Source organism: Sciurus carolinensis, chromosome 8 (assembly GCF_902686445.1).
Source record: "Sciurus carolinensis chromosome 8, mSciCar1.2, whole genome shotgun sequence".
In the NCBI taxonomy this organism is placed as follows: domain Eukaryota; kingdom Metazoa; phylum Chordata; class Mammalia; order Rodentia; family Sciuridae; genus Sciurus; species Sciurus carolinensis.
In genome coordinates this window covers 104979598-104998607 of record NC_062220.1, presented here as the reverse complement: position 1 = coordinate 104998607, position 19010 = coordinate 104979598, and the positions used below count along the sequence as shown (strand labels likewise).

The 19010-nt window shown below is 44.2% G+C and overlaps 1 protein-coding gene across 4 annotated transcripts in view; it reads left to right on the top strand.

The window, feature by feature from the left end:
* The window catches only part of Tns3 (tensin 3), a 271594-nt gene that overhangs the window by 117336 nt on the left and 135248 nt on the right, over window positions 1–19010 (top strand). For all 4 annotated transcript variants that reach the window (XM_047560438.1, XM_047560439.1, XM_047560437.1 and 1 more), the window contains exons 5-8: window positions 8807–8859; window positions 11297–11468; window positions 13749–13799; window positions 15897–16019. In XM_047560438.1, coding sequence (XP_047416394.1) covers window positions 11319–11468; window positions 13749–13799; window positions 15897–16019 — 324 coding nt within the window. In that variant the 5' untranslated portion in view covers window positions 8807–8859; window positions 11297–11318. The remainder of the gene's footprint in view (window positions 1–8806; window positions 8860–11296; window positions 11469–13748; window positions 13800–15896; window positions 16020–19010) is intronic.

The window sequence follows — 19010 nt, the reverse complement described above, 5'->3', positions numbered from 1 at the left end:
ATCATGGATAAGAGGAACCCCCATAGAGGTGCCTTTTCTGTGAAATATCAGTAGTTATTAGCCTATATCACTTTCTGTGCTCTATAGTAAAATTTTGGGGGTGATGGTCTCCTGTGATGTATTGACTATACCTTGTCCTTTGAAAAGTGAAAGTGTCTGCTAATGATACTGGTTAACCTGTTATAGGAATAGGTCTAGGTCTGGATTCAAGGCATTGTAGGATGTTTGGACGAGCCATGGTTCTGGGGACATGGCCCATGCCTTGTGACATTGGGCACCTTGTGCTGTGTGATGATGGAGTACTTTGTGCATCCCGATGGGCATGGAGTAGGTAGGTGGTTGTTGGATTTCTCCAACCCTTGTATCATGGTACTCACGTCTTTAAGCTTGTGGTTTCTTGGCCACAGGGTGGAGATGCTCAGTCCTTCATTCTTCACTGCAGCTGTTAAACACTGAGCAGTTACCTTCCCGGGAGAGGGAGACACTGTACATTTCAACATGGGCACCTCACGGTAACATACAGTGCAGAGCTAGAGGAAAGTGGCAAGTGCATATTTGTAAGCATCAGATGATTCTGAACATTTTGTCTCCATATCATGAATGTCCTCATAATGGGGACATCATTGCCCCATTCCACAGATGGACCCATAAGTGCCCTGACCCAAGGTTCCACAACTGGTGGATGGTAGGATGCATAATCATACTCCAGTCTGCCTCATGCCAGATTCTGTTCCTGTTCTGTGAGCATTTAGAGATTTTGGATTTGTCAAAATAGTCAAAAATGATGTAAGTGAAAACAAAACCCTATACCTGCCAGAGTTGGGCAGGCTGTTCTTAATGACAAGCTTGTCTCAGAACTAACCTGCCTCTCAGGAGTAGGGATATGTGGGAAGCTTCCAGATCTTGCCTCTAGAAAGGTGCATGGAATGTACTGGAAGCTCATCCACCTTGGAGGATTGGGAAGTCTCTGTGGGACCCTGGGACTTTATGGGTGGTTTTGTTGCAGAGTGAGTGGTGACCTGTCCTTCACGTTCCCCCCAGTGTCTGTGTGTGTATTGGAGGCTGCTGGACATTTTGGTGAGCATGTGTGCTTGTTCATGGCCAGCTGGTGGCCAGCAGGGTGTTGATAGTCTGGCCAAGAGAGCAGCTCTATTGAACCCTGTTCTGAAAACATTCTTAGGTAACAGTCTCCTGAGAATTTCCAGTGACTTTATCACTCCTAGTAGTGCTGCCCTCGGGACTCCTGGACCCTCATAATCTCTTTCCTCCTTATGTGGATGTGCTTGGTTCTCCAAGTACCCAAAGATCTGCACCCAAATGTGCAGAGACCTCTGAACCCCAGACCTTGCTTCTCAGAGGGTCTGCCCTCCTGAGAAAGAAGTTGCAGTTTGTGATGGGAAACATTATTCTCATAGAGTAACTGCACTCAGTCTCACTGAGAGCCCACCTGCTGGTCTTGGCAGTGGGGTGCTGCGGGCTGGGGGACTGCAGGGTGATGCACTGAAGCACGGCACAGAGGGTGGTCCTCCATGGGGCATCGCACTGCAGGACAGGGTGCTGTGGGACCACTGTGAACAGCAGGCTTTCCAGCAAGCCCTGTGTGAATTCCTAATCCAAGGTGAGGTAGGGACACGAACTCGCCCTGGAAGGATGAGGATGATAATGTCCCAGCACTGCAGGGATGCAGAGACCAAGCCTGAACTTGGGCCCAGCCATCTGATGTGGTGCCCTTGTCCTTGGCTATGAGATCAGTCTAGTTTCTCCCAATGAAGAATGTCTTTGCTTTCATGCTGTCCAGCCTCTGTCCCCCACCCTGTGTGTGACATGCAAAGTGTGCACAGGGTTCTGTCCCTCTTACTAATCGTGACATGTGTTGATACAGAATCTCATGCTGATGGCACTCATTATCCTCCCTTGAGATATAGATGGCCTCCTGGGTCTCTAGCTGCAAGTTGCTATTGCTACATTTGTTCGAAATAACAAACAATAACATCCTTAGTGAAAGAAATTAATAACTTCAAAATTTATTAACTTTTAAATTAATAATTGCAGAGTCCCTTTGGGCAGTTCACCTAATTCTCTGATGGTGACCCTCCTCTTTGCATCTTACAGACTTGTGGGTTCCAGGGCTAGAATGGCCCCCGTATGCTTGGTCTGCGGCAGTCATTTTATCAGAAGTGATTGATGAGTAGGGAGGTTGGTGACCTCCTGTACCCACAGCGTCACATGACTGGGATGGGTGTCTAGGCCTTGCTGGGGAGGCTCCTGAAAAGGGCAGTGAAGCCTGGAACTGGGTAGTCCTGGCTGGGTTGCTGTTCTCAAGTTTAACCTTAGCCAGGATTCTGGCTCTGCCTGTCCCTCCTCCCCCCTTTTGTTTTAGCACCTGTGGAAATTGAAGGCTGTGATAAGCACAGGCCAACCAGGACACAGGTGAGGGAGGCGTGGGCTGGTCACAACTGGCAGGAGACTTTGCTACCTGAATTTTTTACCCTCAGACAGAGGGCACCTTGTGCCTCTGCCTCATGGGAACTCTGCTCAGGGAAGGTTTGACTCTGGTCGCTGTCAGTGCTGGTGGGTTCATAAAGCACAGCATCTTGGGAAGGCTTCCAAGGATGGGAACGCTCTCTGCTAAGCATCAAGAGAAAGTGGATTGGCCACACAAAGCATCAAGAGAAAGTGTGTGGGATTGGTATCCACTAGTAGAGATTTTCCTAAATCTCTTGTAGAAGGTTAGGATTCAGGGTTTTTCAGGAGTCAGGATATTTCTTTAATAAATTTTCAACAAGTTAGTGTCTCTTTCATTCTAAGAGCATGAAATACACTGTGGTGGATGAACAGGGATATGTTAACTTTTTGTTGCTGTGACCAAAGTACCTAACTAAAACAACTTAGAGGGGGAGTATCTATTTGGGCTCAGGGTTTCATGGGTTTGGTCGTGGTTGGCCAATTCCATTGCTCTGGGTATGAGATGAGGCAGAACATCATGGTGGAAGGTTGTGGTGGAGGAAAACAGTTCAGCTCAGGGCAGCAGGCAGCCGAGAGGCAAAGCACCAGGGACAAAATATAAATGTCAAAGGCACACCCCAGTGACTTCCCTGGCCACACCCCACCTGCCTATAGTCACCACTTAGTGAGTCCATTCAAATTATTAATCAAATGGGTTACAAGCTCTCATATTTTAATTATTTCCTCTCTGAACATTCTTACATTAACAGGAGCATTGAGGGAACACCTCAAATCCAAACCAAAATGTAGGTTCAAGTGTAGGTGTTCGCTTTACTTTCAAATGAAGATGCACCATGACACCATATCCCTGTGTCATCCTGTGTCACTGACTAGAAGGGTGTTTGATAAACTGCTGGCCACCCTTACTGTTGAGTGTGGGGTTTGGCTTTCCTCATCTTAGTTTAAGTCAGAGCCTCCTGAGCAACTGAGGGGCGTTCTAGTGCAGGGTGTTACAGGCGGCCTGCCATAGGAGCAGCTGCACTTAATTCCCAACATAACCTGCGGGTAGTTCAGAGGGATTCCAGCAGTTCAGATCTCTAACGCTGGGTTATAAGGGACAGGTCAGTTCAGCCGCCATTTCTTTCTTCTCTCTGTCACAACCCTAGAATAGATCCCCCTAGGAATGGCCTCTTCCCCTCATCAATGCTCATTCGACGTGGGGCAGACGAGACAGTGCACGCGGTAGACCCTGTGGGGTGGAGGTTCACAGGTGCTCATGCTGTGTCACTTTGTGATTCTAGGCATACTGTCTTTCCAGATCCTCCTGTCTCCACAGGGATAGCAGTGCCTGTGTCACAGGGCTTGGGCTGGGATCTGGTAGCTGCTGAGTACCAAACTGATCTTGCAGGTGGCTAGGCCTGGGCTTGTGCTTCCAGGCAGGGGACGTGTGACTGGCACACATTAGTCTGGGACTGGGGTATATAGGAGCATTCAGCTCTCTGTGACCTTGGAGGATGGTCCTCAGGAGCACCAGGTCTTGCCTCTCAGTTTTTGCTGGGGGTAGATTTAAAAGTAGGCTGACGGGGCACAGTGGTGCATGCCTATAATTCCAGCGGCTCAGGAGGCTGAGGTAGGAGGATTGCAAGTTCAAAGCCAAGCCTCAGCAAAAGCAAGGTGCTTAGCAAATCAGTGAGACCCTGTCTCTAAATAAAATACAAAATAAGGCTGGGGATGTGGCTCAGTGATTGAGTGTCTCTGAGTTTAATATCCGGTAGATATTAAAAAAAGTAGATTGGGAGTGGATTGAGTTCCTCCCTGCCACCCTCCCACCATCCCTATGTAGAAGCTGGGGAAGGCGTTCCTCTGGGTGGTGTCCTGGGCAGTAGGTGGCCATGTGCACCTTAGGCGGAGCCTTTATAGTGGAATGCTTTGCTTATGTGACCTTTGTAGAGTTTGATGCTCTTCCTGACTTTGGGCCAACTCACGATATAGGGACTCCAGTGGTGGCAGCACAGTGAAGTTTCCTCCTGTTGACCTCAACCTTTGCTATTATGTAATTCTTGATTTAAAAAAATATTGTTTGGCAGTGATTGCAATGGGCATGAGTTAAGGTTTTGAGCATAGAGTCATTCTCAGAGGACTCTATTGGAACAGAATAGTCTTTGCCCCTGTCTGACTGCCCCCCACCACTCTGCAGCTGAGGAATAAGTCTTGGGTTCCCCCAGGGATACCCATATCCTTGTGCATCCTCAGACCTTTCACCCTTTTCTCCTACCTCCAGGGCCCTGTATAAGGGAGGATGGCATCCTCCACACCCTGTCACGCTGGTGACACCTCAAATCCAAACCAAAATGTAGGTTCAAGTGTAGGTGTTCGCTTTACTTTCACATGAAGATGCACCATGACACCATATCCCTGTGTCACCCTGTGTCACTGACTAGAAGGCAGTTAAATGCTGGCATTTAACAGTCACACATCTTCTCTGTGTATTTGTAATCTTGGAATGAGTGAGAACTAAGTGGTTTGGCCAATGAGTTATTGTAAATTCTGTTGATGTTACCAAACAGTAGGAATCATGGTAAAATTATGAGCGTGATTTAAGCTCTGAAACTATGGAATACTTGAAGAAATTGAGTAAGTGGGTATCTATCTTCGTTTTCTATTTTATAACTGAATACCACAGACTAGGTAATTTATAAAGGGTAAAGGTTTGTTCCAAAATCAAGGGGCTGCCTCTTGTAAGGGCGCTCTTGCTGTCAGGAATTCTCTCCAGAGTCCTGAGACAGCTCAGGATGTCACTCACATGGTGAGAGGAAGCGTCACATCCAGGAAACAGCTGAATTGCCTGTTAAGAGCAGACCTGCTTTCCAGATAAACACTTGATTCATTAATCCTTGACTGAAGTAATCCATTCATGAAGGCCAAGCTCTAATCACTTCCTGAAGGTCCTGCTTGGTCCCACCTCTTAATACCTCACAATGAGGATTGAATTTTAATGTGAGTGTTGGTGGAGACAAATCATATTCAAAACATAACATTGGGTTCCGACATGGCCTTGCTAGATTAGTGACTGTCTTTTAGCAGCCATAGAGCCTATTGTCAGGTTGTGACAAGTTCATCTATGATCCAGGACCTTGGTAGTTCAGACCCAGGCCATTTTCTCCTTGGGGACTTTAGAAACTTTGACAAATGCAACTTTTTTTTTTTTTTTTTTTTTTTTAATGTAAGTGGAACCCTTTGGTTAAGCTGAGAGTTTCTCATGTGGGGATTGGTTATTTATGATTGCATCTTAAGAGCTTTAAATTTAGCCTTACTATACATTAAACTAAACAGACTCCTGGCATGTCATTGTCTTGCCTTCTTGTGGAATTGAATACATTTTACTGCATTCAGTTGGGCCCTGTGCTAAAATCCAGGGTGTCTTAGCTAAAATTCAATATATTCTTACTAATTGCTGAACTCTTAATCAGCTGTATGTGATTATAAACCCTCAAATCTGCCCATTTTACAGATAAGAAAACTGATGGTGAAGGTGGTGGCTTAAGCCCAGGTTCAGTGCAGCTCCAATGCCTGAGTCCCAGATATTTTTTCAACTTTATTAACTCATTCATTTTGTTGTTGTGACGTGACTGTGGAGTCTGGAGGTCACCCATTCTCCAGCAGGGCAATGACTGTAGTCACATGGTTAGCTTGCAAAATGACAAAGTCCCTGTGCCAGTGATTTGGGTGATTGACTAGGATTAGTGCTGAGTCCAAGAGAGATGATGTCACATCAGGAAGCAGCCTTGGGGGTTGAACTGGGAGGAAGGGTCTGGGGCAGCAGGTCCAAGTGGTCTGACTGGACTCTCGCTGCAGGGGATGGCTCCATTCAAGCCACTGTTTCCTCTCAGCCAGCACAGAGTTTGAATGTGATTCTAGTTTGGTGAGAACTCTCCAGTTCCAAGACCTTTTGACAGCACCCTTCATTAACTGCCTTGCCCTGAAGTCATCTAATTTGGGACAGAGGGCATGAAGCAGCCCCTTGAATGGTGAGCAAGAGTACTGGATGCTGTGCTGGGAGCTGGAAGTGCCTCAAGGCTGGCTGTAGGCATGGTGGCTTTCTTTCTCTATTTTACTCATAATCTGTGCTCCTAGTAGAAAAGAGTGCATGTAGAAGGAAAATAAGAAGGAAATGATGTCATGATACATTTCAGAAACAGACTACTGCTGAATCAACCTGCATTCTGATCATGTGTCCACATGTGCTGTACCTGTGAGTGTATATGTGTGTGAAATATTTGCAGACAGTCCCAACTTACAATGGTTGGACTTCGTTCTGACTGGACTGGCAATGTTTGGAACTTTGTGATGTTGGCGAAGTGAAAGGTATTCATTAGTAACTTACTTCACATTTTGAATTTGGATTTTCTCCTAGGCTAGCAATATGTGGTTTGACCATCTCTTGAGGATGCTGGGCAATGGCAGCCACACCTGTTCCCAGTCAGACATGTGTTCACAAGGGGAGATGACTGACATTACACAGTGTTGCTGTGTCACTAAGCCAGGATGTACGTAAGATTAGGTGGATTCAATGCATTTTCAACCAAGACATATTCCATTTGCCTGATGGGTTCATCAGAAGTGACCCCATTGTAAGTTAGGGTGTGTCTGTGCTCTTCTTTCTTTGCTGATGGTCTGTCCTCACCTTTGGTAGTCCTGTTTGCTGTTATATTTCTCAGGCATGTCAGTACATTCATCATTTTCTATAGAGCAGCAGTTTCCTCTTGGGGCTCTTTTCCTAATGAAATCTATACATAATGCTCAACTCCTATCCAACTCTGCCTTTTGGAGTTGTCTGAATACGGTACAGTGGGCACCTTTGTCCATGCCAGACCTTTCTTTAGGATCTGTTCCTTGCATTGAAGGGTCACATGCTTCCATATGCCTTTTATACCTTCTAAATACCTTTTACACACACTGTCAATGTCCTCCAAAATGAATCAGTTTGCATTTCACCAGTGCTTATAAAAACCTTTTTTGAAATTTCAGTTTTTACTGTTCTAATAGGGAAAAAAAAAGATCATATTTGACTTTGTTTAGGCTGAACCCTGAGAGGCTTTAGGTCAGGGATTCAGTAGGATCAGCAGAACCTGTCTGGAGCTTCCCATGGCTTTTTGGGCATGGGGGAGGGTGGACTCTGAGGTCAGGGTGGCAGGGCATGTATACTCAAGAATCTACTGGGTCAGGTTTGTCTGGTGGGGTCAACTTGTGGCAGACAGAGGTCCAAGCCAAGAATGGAATGATCTCAATGACCCCCGAGACAGCCCTGTGAGACTGACCCTGTTACTGTCTTGACTTCAAAAGGGAGAGACCAAGGAGAAGAGTGCCTGGGGCTCACCCAGGGAGAAGGAGCGGGTAATGTGGATTTGAGAATGCTCCCCGTACCTTGGTTTATAGCAGAGTGTGTGCTGATTCCTGCTTCTATGTGGGAGGCCAAAGTGCCATCTCTGGTTTTGGAATTGGTGTTTAACTTTGGGTCAGACGATTCCTGGAGAATTTACTTTCTGTCTCCTTACTACACTGACTGGGGAGCACCAGATATAAGTTAGGGGTGTTTGAAGTGTTCATGTCAGTGAGATTCAGGTAGAAGTTTAAAGGCCTCTGCCTGTGAGAAGGCCCTGTGCTCCCTTATTAAATTGTCACCTAGCTTGTGACAGGAAGGGTATTCCAGAGTGACATGCTGTGTCTGCTCTTCTCCTTCCACTTGTATGGTCTTTGATGTGACCTCTATTTCTCTGTGCCCCAGTCTCCTGATTTCTGAAATGCTGAAAGTCATTTTTACTCATTAAATTGCTGGCCGTCACTCCTGAAGTAGTGTGCTGGTGTGACCGTGGTGTTTATAACATACCCTTTGCACATGCAGGCTAGAAACTGAACAGTTAACGTAACCTGCAGCTTTTCTCCCTGTAGGATGGGCACTTTAAAAAGAGTAGATACAGTTGAGAGCTCCAGAAGGTCTTTGGTTCTTTGAAGTAAACACCATTTCCCGTGGTATAATGGCAGCAGTTGATTGGACACCTCCTGCGCAAGAGAGCAAAGATGCATTTCTGCCTGCCCCAACCTGGCTAGAGGGTAGTCTGTGTTCCCTGTGTAAACCCTGTCCTCCTGCCAGTTCATGGAATCATGTCACTATGTGACCTGAAAAACCTTAATAGAATGGAGACCTTTTCCTGCAGGTGCTAAGGCAGTAGTGTCAATGTTTGACTTACTATTGATGATTAAACTGTGGGACAGCTGTCATTGTCCCTTCTTGGTGGTGTAAGTGCCATGTGGGCTGGCAGAGAAGGAGACATCAAAATGATCCGTGTCTTGTTATTTGCAGGCCCCAGGGAGCTCCGCACTGTCTTCTTCTCTGTGCTGTGATAAGCCTTCTCGGTGAGTGTCCCCGTGGGTAACACTCCTGTGTCTCTGGTGATAGATTCATCTCCAGAGGGGAGACTTGGACTTAATTTTATTCTGTAGTAATCTTAATTTCTTTTTGAGTTTTAAAAATAATAATCAAGATGATAGACATGGATTTCATGCCTGTTTCCTGAATGTGATCTCTGGCCTTGGAAGCTTAGATTCTGGAAACACTCAGGATCGTCTTCTTTTTCTTTCCAGTAATGAGGATTGAACCTGGAAGTATTCTGCCACTTAGCCACAGTTCCCATTCTTTTATTTTTTATTTTGAGACAGGCTGGCTCAGGCTGACCTTGAACTTGCCATCCTCCTGCCTCAATCTCCCCAGTAGCTTGGATCACAGGCTTGTTCCTGGGCTATGATTATCTTTCAATAGAGAATTTTATTGCCATGACCTGACTGTACACAGTGTAACTCCTATGGAGGGTTCCAGAGTTGATTAGAATGCACTAAATGTGAGCTCCTTTCAAGGAGATGTCCCAGGACCTCCCGGAGCCAATGATCCACAAAGCCTTAACAAAAGTTTGTTTGTGTAAATTGTGATGACCCCAGGAGGCACATTATTTTTTTGTTTCAAAAATCAGAGTTCAAACCCAGCACGGTGGTGCACACCTGTAATCCCAGCTGCTTGGGAGGCTGAGGCAGGAGGACGGTGAGTTCAAAGTCAGCCTCAGCAAAAGCGAGGTGCTAAACAACTCAGTGAGACCCTGTCTCTAAATAGAATATAAAATAAGGCTGGGGATGTGACTCTGGTCAAGTGTCCTCAGTTTAATCCCTGGTACATGCCTCCCCCCCAAAAAAAAATCAGAGTTCAAGAAAATCAGATTTGATCTTTAAAATAATACAGATATTTATCATCCATATCTGATGAATAAGATAGAGAAAACTAAAAAGCTCTTGATAAATGTTTAGGTACCAATTTGAACACATCAGCTATAGAAAACAAATTTATTATTTTTGATATTTGATGTTATATCTTTTTTTAGGGTGTGATAATAGCATTGCATTTTAAGTAAAAAATGCTCTTTTCTGTTAACAATTGTTACTACAGGATTTTTAAGAGAATTTAGTATCTGAGATTGCTGCAGAGCAATAAGTGGTAGAAGACACCCCCGGGCTATTGTCAGACAAGGATTGGTCCTGTATTGATAATTTTAAAGTTGGGTGATAGGTATGTTGGGTGATAGGTATGAAGGTTGGAGAAATAATTTTTTGTTTTTGAATTTTTCAAAAAGAAGAAGGGAAAGGAGAAAAAGAGACATGTAGTAGGAGTGGGAAAGAAATAGCAGCAACAGTCACAATCTAATACTGTTGGGAACCTCCCCAGGAACTGAAAGCACATTTCCCGTGACAAACTGTGACCCTCTGGTTTCATCTGGTGTCACTTCTTGGGTGTGACCCAGTGCCACCTCTCCTGGGCACTGCCCTCAGACCTAATGTCATTAGGGGCCCTTCATGAGTGAGGGACTCAGCGCCTCCTGGGGACCCGTGGGATCGTGGTGAAGCTATGCTGTCAGGAGGCCCTTGTCTCTGGAGTCATCTTGGGCTCCTGGGTCCCTGCACAGCCAACCCTCCCCATGTCCTCAAGTTCAGCTTCCTGGATATAACTTGGATATTTCTGTGTACCTTCCTCCTCCACTTGTTTTCATCATACCTAGATACCTGCCTCAGCCACCTGTACCCTGCATACAGGTAATCCCAGCAGAGCCTAAATAGAAGAGAGATCCAGTCTGATATAAGCCAAGGAACTTCTTTGAAATAGAGGAAAACACTTCAATTATGTGACCACTAAAATTCTGCCTTGACTCATCTCTCATGAGGGTCTGGCCTGGCCTCTTCCCTCCCTGTCTCATCATGTCCTCCATGATCTAACCTGTCCACCTTACCAGCCTCTTCCTTGGCCGTATGTCTCCTGGGAGGCTACTTGCAGACAGGGGCTGCTCGCTTCTATTGACAGCCCTGACCTCTGCCCATACCATCCTTGCTGTCTGAAATGCTCTTCCTCTAACTGCCTCTTACTGGCCCCTATGTCTCACAAGAGGGTTGAGGCTTTCTTTCCAAGGATTCAGTCTCTGAGCAAGCTCTTGGGGTGCCTATGCATCCCACCATCCCCTGTGCCCAGTATGCTTTCTACCCAAGCCCCTGTGCTGCTGCTGTGAACTTCTCTACTTATTTCCTGCTAATACCTTGTATCAATCCAGTCTTGCCCTGCAGGGAATTATCAACCCAATCATGGCCTGCAGGGAATTTTAGAATCATTACACTCCTGTGAGTGGAGAAATGCGTCAGAGATGTAACAGTCAGATTCCCAGGATGCCTGCTAGTCCAGTTCTCGTGCAGAAACGCGAGAGGGTGAGTGTTGGTCCTCTTTCTCTTTTCCCATTTGTTCACTGGTCTTTCTTCTCTACAGGCTTGCAGCCCTAAGCCCCACCATGGAGGATGGTCATGAGCTGGACCTCACCTACATCACAGAGCGCATCATTGCCGTGTCCTTCCCTGCTGGCTGCTCAGAAGAGTCTTACCTACTCAATCTGCAGGAGGTCACTCGCATGCTCAAGTCCAAGCATGGCGACAACTACCTGGTGAGCAGGCAGGGTTCTCTGTGCCCATGGTGTGGTTCTGGGGGCCCACGGGGAGATGGGTCTTGGGCACCAGTCCCACAGTGGGTACTCTGAGCAGCAGGTGCTCACAGGACCCTCATTTATGACAGAGGACCAAAATCATGTCCTGACTCACACAACCAGTGTAGCAGGGTGATCCCATCCTTTGCCCATCTGTGGCTTGCTTTGGGGAAGTGTTATCTACCACACAGGTGGCAGTCATGGACTCTTGAACAGATGGTCACTTCCTCTGTTCCACACTGAGGGTGCTGTCTCATTAGGGAGTTGGCTCCCCAGTGCCCCAGTGTATCCCTTAGCCAGCCCCCTCTGGCTGGTTCCATGTGCAATCCCTGATATCAAAAAGCAACCCTGATTGTGGCTCTCCTCCTGTGTACTGGAAGGCATTAGGGCAGGTGGCCAAGAAAAAAAGATCTGCCTTGGGGCAAGCAGATGACTTGATTTCAAAACCCATGCCTGATATTGGTGGAGAGAGCCCAAATTTAGGCAAAACATGGAAGAACAGCTTCTCAGCCAACTTCTCCCTCCTGCTACTCCCTTGTTATCTGTTCCCAGGGTTGCTAGCCTCATGGACTCTCTTCTTCCTTCTGCTGTTGTAATTGCTATTGGGATTAAATTACAGCCTGCAAGCACCTTCTCTTAACTTGCCGCCTTATCTACTGTAAAACTAATCTTACTGTAGCCAACAAGGGGCTATTATCACCCTTATCACTTTTCTTCTCCATGACTAGGCTTGGGAACTCATGCCACAGAGTGGACATTGCCTCTATCCAAATCAGAGCAGCCTGGCTCACCTTTCCACAGCTTCTAGAACTGTCTCCTCTCTAGGGAGGGACTGGATCCCTTCCTAGAGGCCCCCTTTCTTTCTCCCCTGAAACCTGTCCAAGCTATGACCTACTCAGACAGGGAAGTGGACAGAGAAGGGGTGTCTCAGTCCTCAAGGTAGCCACACCTCTCATCAGGGCTCCCTCCTTTCCAGGCTGCTTCTGTTATCACAGAGGTGGTCTCTTTAGGACCTCAGCTCCCTCCTTGGGGAATTGCAACCCAGACTTATCATCCTAGCCCTTGCCCTTTCTTTAGCAGTTCCTCCCTCCTCCCCAGCATGGGGAGTCCTCACCGTCCTAAAGAGAAGATGTGAAAGCCCAGGCCCTTGATGGCTATTGACTGGGTTTGGGATTCATTCTTCCCTTGTCGCTGTGTGGGACTTTTACAGGGGCAAAGCTCCCCATGGAGACTGGCCAGGTTGGTCTCTTATTTGCATTGAGATAAACATCTTTTTGGAGAACTTGAAGAAAAATACACACGTGTGTATTGTGTAGACTCTAAGTTAAGCTCCAAAGGGCAGGGCTCATCTCTTTATCCATATATATCTGATGATTGGATTTGAAAACAAAATAGTCCCTGAACTCAAATCATTTATGAAGGACGTCCGTACTGATGTGTCTTGTCATGTTATACTGTCATGGGCCTTCCAAGGAAGGGAAGCTGCATCTCTGATGATTCATTCTAGCAGGGCTGAGATGGGACCAACACTGAGTAGAACCAGGAGGTTAAAAATGAGCCATGCATCCTAAATCACTGCAAAGGTGACCTCTATCATGTGGGAGAGCTGACCTGGACAGGCCCCTCCTCTCTGCTTCCCTTAGGCCTCATCTCTGAAGTGAGAGGGACATTTAGTTACTCTTTAGGCCCTTCTCTGCTGGAATATTCTTTTTATTATTTTGCTTTACTTGGGTATTTAGCAAGATTCCACAAATAGCTCTGATTTTTCAGTGTGCTTTTGGGTGGAGTCTCATGACTGGTCCGGAGCTCAGTGCTTCTAATGCCTGAGGTCAGCCCCATAATGCAGAGGAGAGACTGCTCTCCCTACAGCGTCTCCTGTCCCCTGAGCGAGCCTGCAGTCCAGAGCAAGACCAGGAAAGCTGTGCTATATATTTGTATATATTCTATGTATTGGAATATTTTGTAACCACTAGAAATTTTTTGAAAAGTAACATCGTAAATTGCCTATTTTAGTGCTAGTTAATTAAAGCATAGACTTTATGTAGGAATTTAGAAGGATTCATGTATGCCATTCTTATCTTGCTTATTTTGTGTTTTGTTCTATGACAACATACACATCTGTGCATTTCAATCTTTGACAATCTTTGATACTTCAAAGGCACTGTATAAAATGCACTTGTGTGTTCTGCTTTTGTCTCTGGGATTGATGATTTGTCTAAAAGCTTTTCCTCCCTTTTGTAGGTATTAAACCTTTCAGAAAAGAGATATGACCTTACAAAGCTTAACCCAAAGGTATGAACTTTATTCTTTCTATTCTGAGTTTTGTAAAATGCTTAGTAATACTTGTTCTGCTGGTGCAAAAGTAATTTGTTGCAGGTCTTTATGGAATGTGACCTGATGAGGGGCATTGGGTCCTATTCATATCTGTTGGTTATTTTTTAATTGAAATTGTTGGTCTTAGTTTGAAATAATTATAGATTCTTAGGACAACAATAATAAAGAGAGGTCTCGTGTACCCTTCACCTGGTCTCTCCTAGTGGTGGCATCTTGCAAAACGAACACAGGTTGAGCCTCCTTACTCTGAAAATCTGAAATCCAAAGAGCTTCAAAATCTGACTTTTTGAGCTCTGGCATAAGGCTGCAAGTGAAAATCTCATGAAAATTGTTTTCATGTGCAAAATTATTAAAATAATTATAATTGTTAAAATGATTGTATAAAATTATATTTGAGCTATATTTGCTTAAGTGTATATGAAACATAATTGTATCTTATTTTATATATTCAGACATATGAAAACCTGAAAAAAGCCAAGTCTAAAACACAACTGGCTCTTTGCATTTTGGATAAAGAATATCCACCTCTAGTAAAGAATGAATGCCAAGAAGGTGACATTGGTCTAGTGCACAGACCTTGATCACATTTCACTAGTTTTGCACACACTCTTGTATGTATGTTTGTGCATGTGTGTCCATATGCACATGTACTTTCCTGCCACCTTCACAGGTATATAGGTGTGTGTGATTACCACAATCAGGATGTAGAAGGTTTTCATCACCACAAAGATGTCTCTCTGCTATCTTTTCCCCTGCTTCTTTCCACCTCTTTAGAGTTACAACCATCACCTCTGTTTATGATTACTTTCAATAACAAAAATTTAGAGAAAAATTTTAGGACTATGTAAGTATAAGTGTAAGTGCATTATATGTGCATATGCACCCACTTGTATAAACATGTACATTCTATATGTTGGAATATTTTGCAGTTACTAGAGTAAAAATGTACAAATGAAGCATTCCCTAATCCCCAAACCCCAAATCTGAAGTTCCAAAATCTTAAACTTTTTGAGCATTGTGTCAGTGCCCAAAAGTTTCAGGTTTCAGAGCATTTCAGACTTTGGGTTTTGGGATTAGGGATACTCAACTGCTAAAGTCTATTCAAATATTCTAAAATTTGGAAAGCTCTGAATTTGGAAACATTTCTTATTCCAAGTATTTTCAGAGGGATCCTTAACCTGTAGTAATATAGTACAATGCCTATTTAAATACAAGTCAACAAAAATATAATGTAGAATTTATGTATCATAGTGTCTTGAATATGCTAACTATACATAGTAGAAACCAATGAGTTCATTGAAATGTCATAGTAGCTATGTCTGAACAGTTGGCCAGGGTATGTGACTTTTTGCCTGCTTTGGCAGTTTTCTCAAGTGTCCAACCCATTGCAAACTATTTCTACTACTTTTAGCCTAAGAACCCTGCCTTTCTTCGTTCTTAAAAAAAGGAAATACAAGGAAAAGCAACACCACCATGTGGCCACCTTGAGTTTTAGGTCTGGAGTGCGTATCCTTTGCTTAGAGCTTCAGCTTTTGTGCAGAGTGACTGGATCAGTGATTTTCTTTTTGCAACCAAACAGGAATCAAGGGTTTTTCTTCATGGGCACATACCTGTCTTTAGGGGAGTTCGTTTGTGTTCCAAGCCTATAGGATAGGCCTTTGTCCCTGTGATGCTCTTGCATCCCCAACTCTGGTTGTTAACCTGAGGGAAAAATTTTAGCAGTGGCTTGGACCAAGGATTCCTGCTTAAATCTTGGAGGTCCTTAGTTTTTCCCTATAGAACTCTGCACCATTAGTGCCTCCAAAAGACCTTTCTAGAATTGTCAACCAGGTGCAGAAGAGCAGATCAGCCCCTGGCAGAAGCCTGTGGGCCGCTTGACAATTCATTTTCTTCTCTGCAGTGAGGGAAACTGGCCATGATGTTCAATGCTTTTCAAAAAAGGACTATGCAGCATTGTTCTTTAATCTCGAATTGTATTAATAAGTGAAAGAAATCATTAGAGATGACCTCAGAAGTCTTCAGGAGAAGGAAACCAACACAACTCTTTCTCTGCAGATCATGGATGTGGGCTGGCCAGAGCTGCATGCACCACCCCTTGACAAGATATGCACCATATGCAAGGCACAGGAGTCCTGGCTGAACAGCGACCCCCAGCATGTGGTTGTCATCCACTGCAGGGTAAGGGTCCCCACCTCCCACACACTCTGGGGGGCTAACTAGATTCAGTGATTGGAGGAACCCTTTGGAAATCAGTGCTAATTGCAAGAAGTCACTGAGCCACGTTTCCACACTACTTCCAGCTGGTGGGACAGGCTCTACATGACTTTGCCATTAGGTTCTTACTTGTCCTTTAAAATAAAGGAGGAGGGGGAAAAACCCCCAAAAAACAAAGAATTACTGAATCTGCAGGAGGAGGAGGAGGAAGAGGAGGAGGGGAAGGATGAGGAGGAAGAGGGGGAGGAGAGAAACCCACCCCCCAAAACAAAGAATTACCTGCAGAGTTTGGCTTTGGATTTCATAGGATTGGGTCTCTGGTGTTGTTGGGCTTACAAAATAGTACCCTTAGCCCTCCATTCCATTCCAGTTGATGACCTCAGTTTTTTAATGAATTGAAAATAAGTTTTATAGTTAAAACACATGGGTCCTCAGGGATGAAATTACCACAAGACATCTTCAAAATGTTTCTTTTCCATAAGCAATTCTGAGCTCTCTGTTAGTAGACTTCATCAGGAACACACTGATGATTTTTCACAGCGATGTACGTATTGCTTGCACTACTCTGTTGTCATGTAAACCATTTTTTAATCACTCCAAAAACAGGCCATGAGAGATAAGCCTTCTTTTAATTTGAAATTGCTGATGTCCATGTTAACCAAAGTTCATCATCATCATAGCTGCCGGGGTGGAATTGCTGACATTGGCCGGAATCCGCCAGCTTTGCAGAATCTGTGTCCTTCCACACATGCCAGGAATGGCTAACATAGCTGGGCCTGTCTCAGCCTGGGCAGGAGCAGAGTGAAGGGTCAATCTGCCACTTCCCCCTCTCCTGTTGGATGCAAAGTGTGGAGCTCTGTGGGTGTGTTCACTCTCCCCTCTCTCAGCCACCTTCTGATTGTGAATTGAGCAGATAGGCTGGGCTTCTTTGAGGAGATTTCATTCACATCACACCCTCAGGTTTGGAGTTACTGTTGAAGAACACCCACAGCAAATTTGTGCAGTCAGAAATTCTGTGACTTTTGTTAAGATCAGGCCAAAATTGTTCAAATCCAAAAGACGGTTGCCTACACTAAAAGCTGTAGTTGGGGGAATGTAGCTCCGTGGTAGAGCACTTTCCTGGCATGCATGAGCCCCTGGATTTGATCCCCAGCGTGGCCAAATGACAAGGCAAAACAAAACTAAAACCACGAGCTGATTCTGACTACCACTTGATTTCCTACCACCTGTGAGCTAAGAGAGGTTTTTTAGGTGACAGTTGCATGAAGTTTCATATGTGGAGTCTGGACACCCTCATTCTTTATGCATATCACAGCTGCTTCCACCCACACAGTGGTGGTGGATTTGAGGATCTGCACCAAGACCACATAGTCCATGAAACCTAAAATATTTCAAGACAAGGTTTCATATCAGGGTAATCCTGGCCTGGCAAAATGAGTTTGGAAATGTTCCCTGCTCTTCGGTTTTTTGGGGAGAATTTTAGGGTTGGGATTATTTCTTTAAATGTTTAGTAGAATTCTTCCATGAAGCCGTTTGGCCCTGAGTTTTTCTTTGATAGGAGGCTTTTTATTTTTGTTTCAATCTCCTTGCTTATTATTGATCTGTTCATATTTTATATTTGTTCATGAGTCAGTGTTGGAGGTTGTATGCTTCTAGGCTTTTCTTCTAGTTTATCCATTTAAATTGTTAAGCATAGAATCGTTCATACTAGTCTCTTGTGATCCTTAATATTTCCATGCTGTTTCCTTCATTTTTTTTATTTGAGTCTTTATTAATCTAAAGTTTTGCTAATTCTGTTTGTCTTTTCAAATAACCAACTCTTTGCTGCTGTTTTCTATTGCTTTTTGAGCCTCCTCTTTTCTTCTACTTAGATCTTTGTTAGTTCCTTCCTTCTATCAACTTTGGGCTAAGTCCTTATTTTTCTAATTCCTTGACGTGTAATATAATGTTATGCTGTTTATTTGAGAACTTACTTCTTTTTTGAAGTAGTTGATTGCTATAAGCTTCCTCTTGGAACTGTGTTTGCTGTGTCCCATAAATTTTAAGTATGTGTGTCATCATTTTTGTTTGTCTCAGAATATTTTAACTTTTTTTTTGACCCAATAGTTGTTCAGGAACATGTCATTTAACTTCTGCATATATGTGAATTTTCCAAGATTCCTCCTGTTACCAATTTAAAGTTTCATTCCATGGTGGTATGGAATGATTTCAGTCTTCTTAAATCTGTTAAGACTTGTTTTGTGGACTAACATGAGATCTGTCTTGGAGAACATTTTGCAGTCTTTTGAGAAGACTGTGCAATCTACTATTGGATGGGTTGTTCCAAATGTCTCATAGGTTGATTTGGTTATTGACTTTCCATCTGGATGTTCTGTCCATTGTTGAAAGCGAGGTATTGAAGTTCCCTTAGTTTTTATGTTGCTGTCTCTCTTCCCGGAGCTCTCTTAGCATATGCTTCATGTGTCCATAACTACTGCCACAAAAATGACCGATGGAAGATATCAGCAATGATTGTCACAACTTGTGTGCCTGCTTTTGGCTAGAGTGTTATTTTTTTGTAGATGAATTTCTGTCCTCAACTGTAATTTTATGTAAGAAGCAAACATGTTTGTAGCTTCATAGTTAATAACTCAATATGCTAGGATTCAGTAACAGAGGATTTGTCAAGTTCCTGCTTTGAGTGTCTATCAGGAATGCCCTTAACTTTCACAGGACAGAAAGAAGAATAATCCTGGTGACATTCACATGATTGTTGCTTGATCGTAAGTTTGACTTGAAATTTTTATTCCTTTTCAAGAATAGAGTTAGGGAGCTACATACCAATGACTCTGCAAACTTCTTAAAAGATCCAGGTAGAACATATTTTAGGTTTTGTAGGCTTCCTGGTCTTTTTGCAATTCCTTAAGCCTGTTGCTGCAGTCGAGGTGGAAGGATCTTTAAAAGAAATGGGCATGC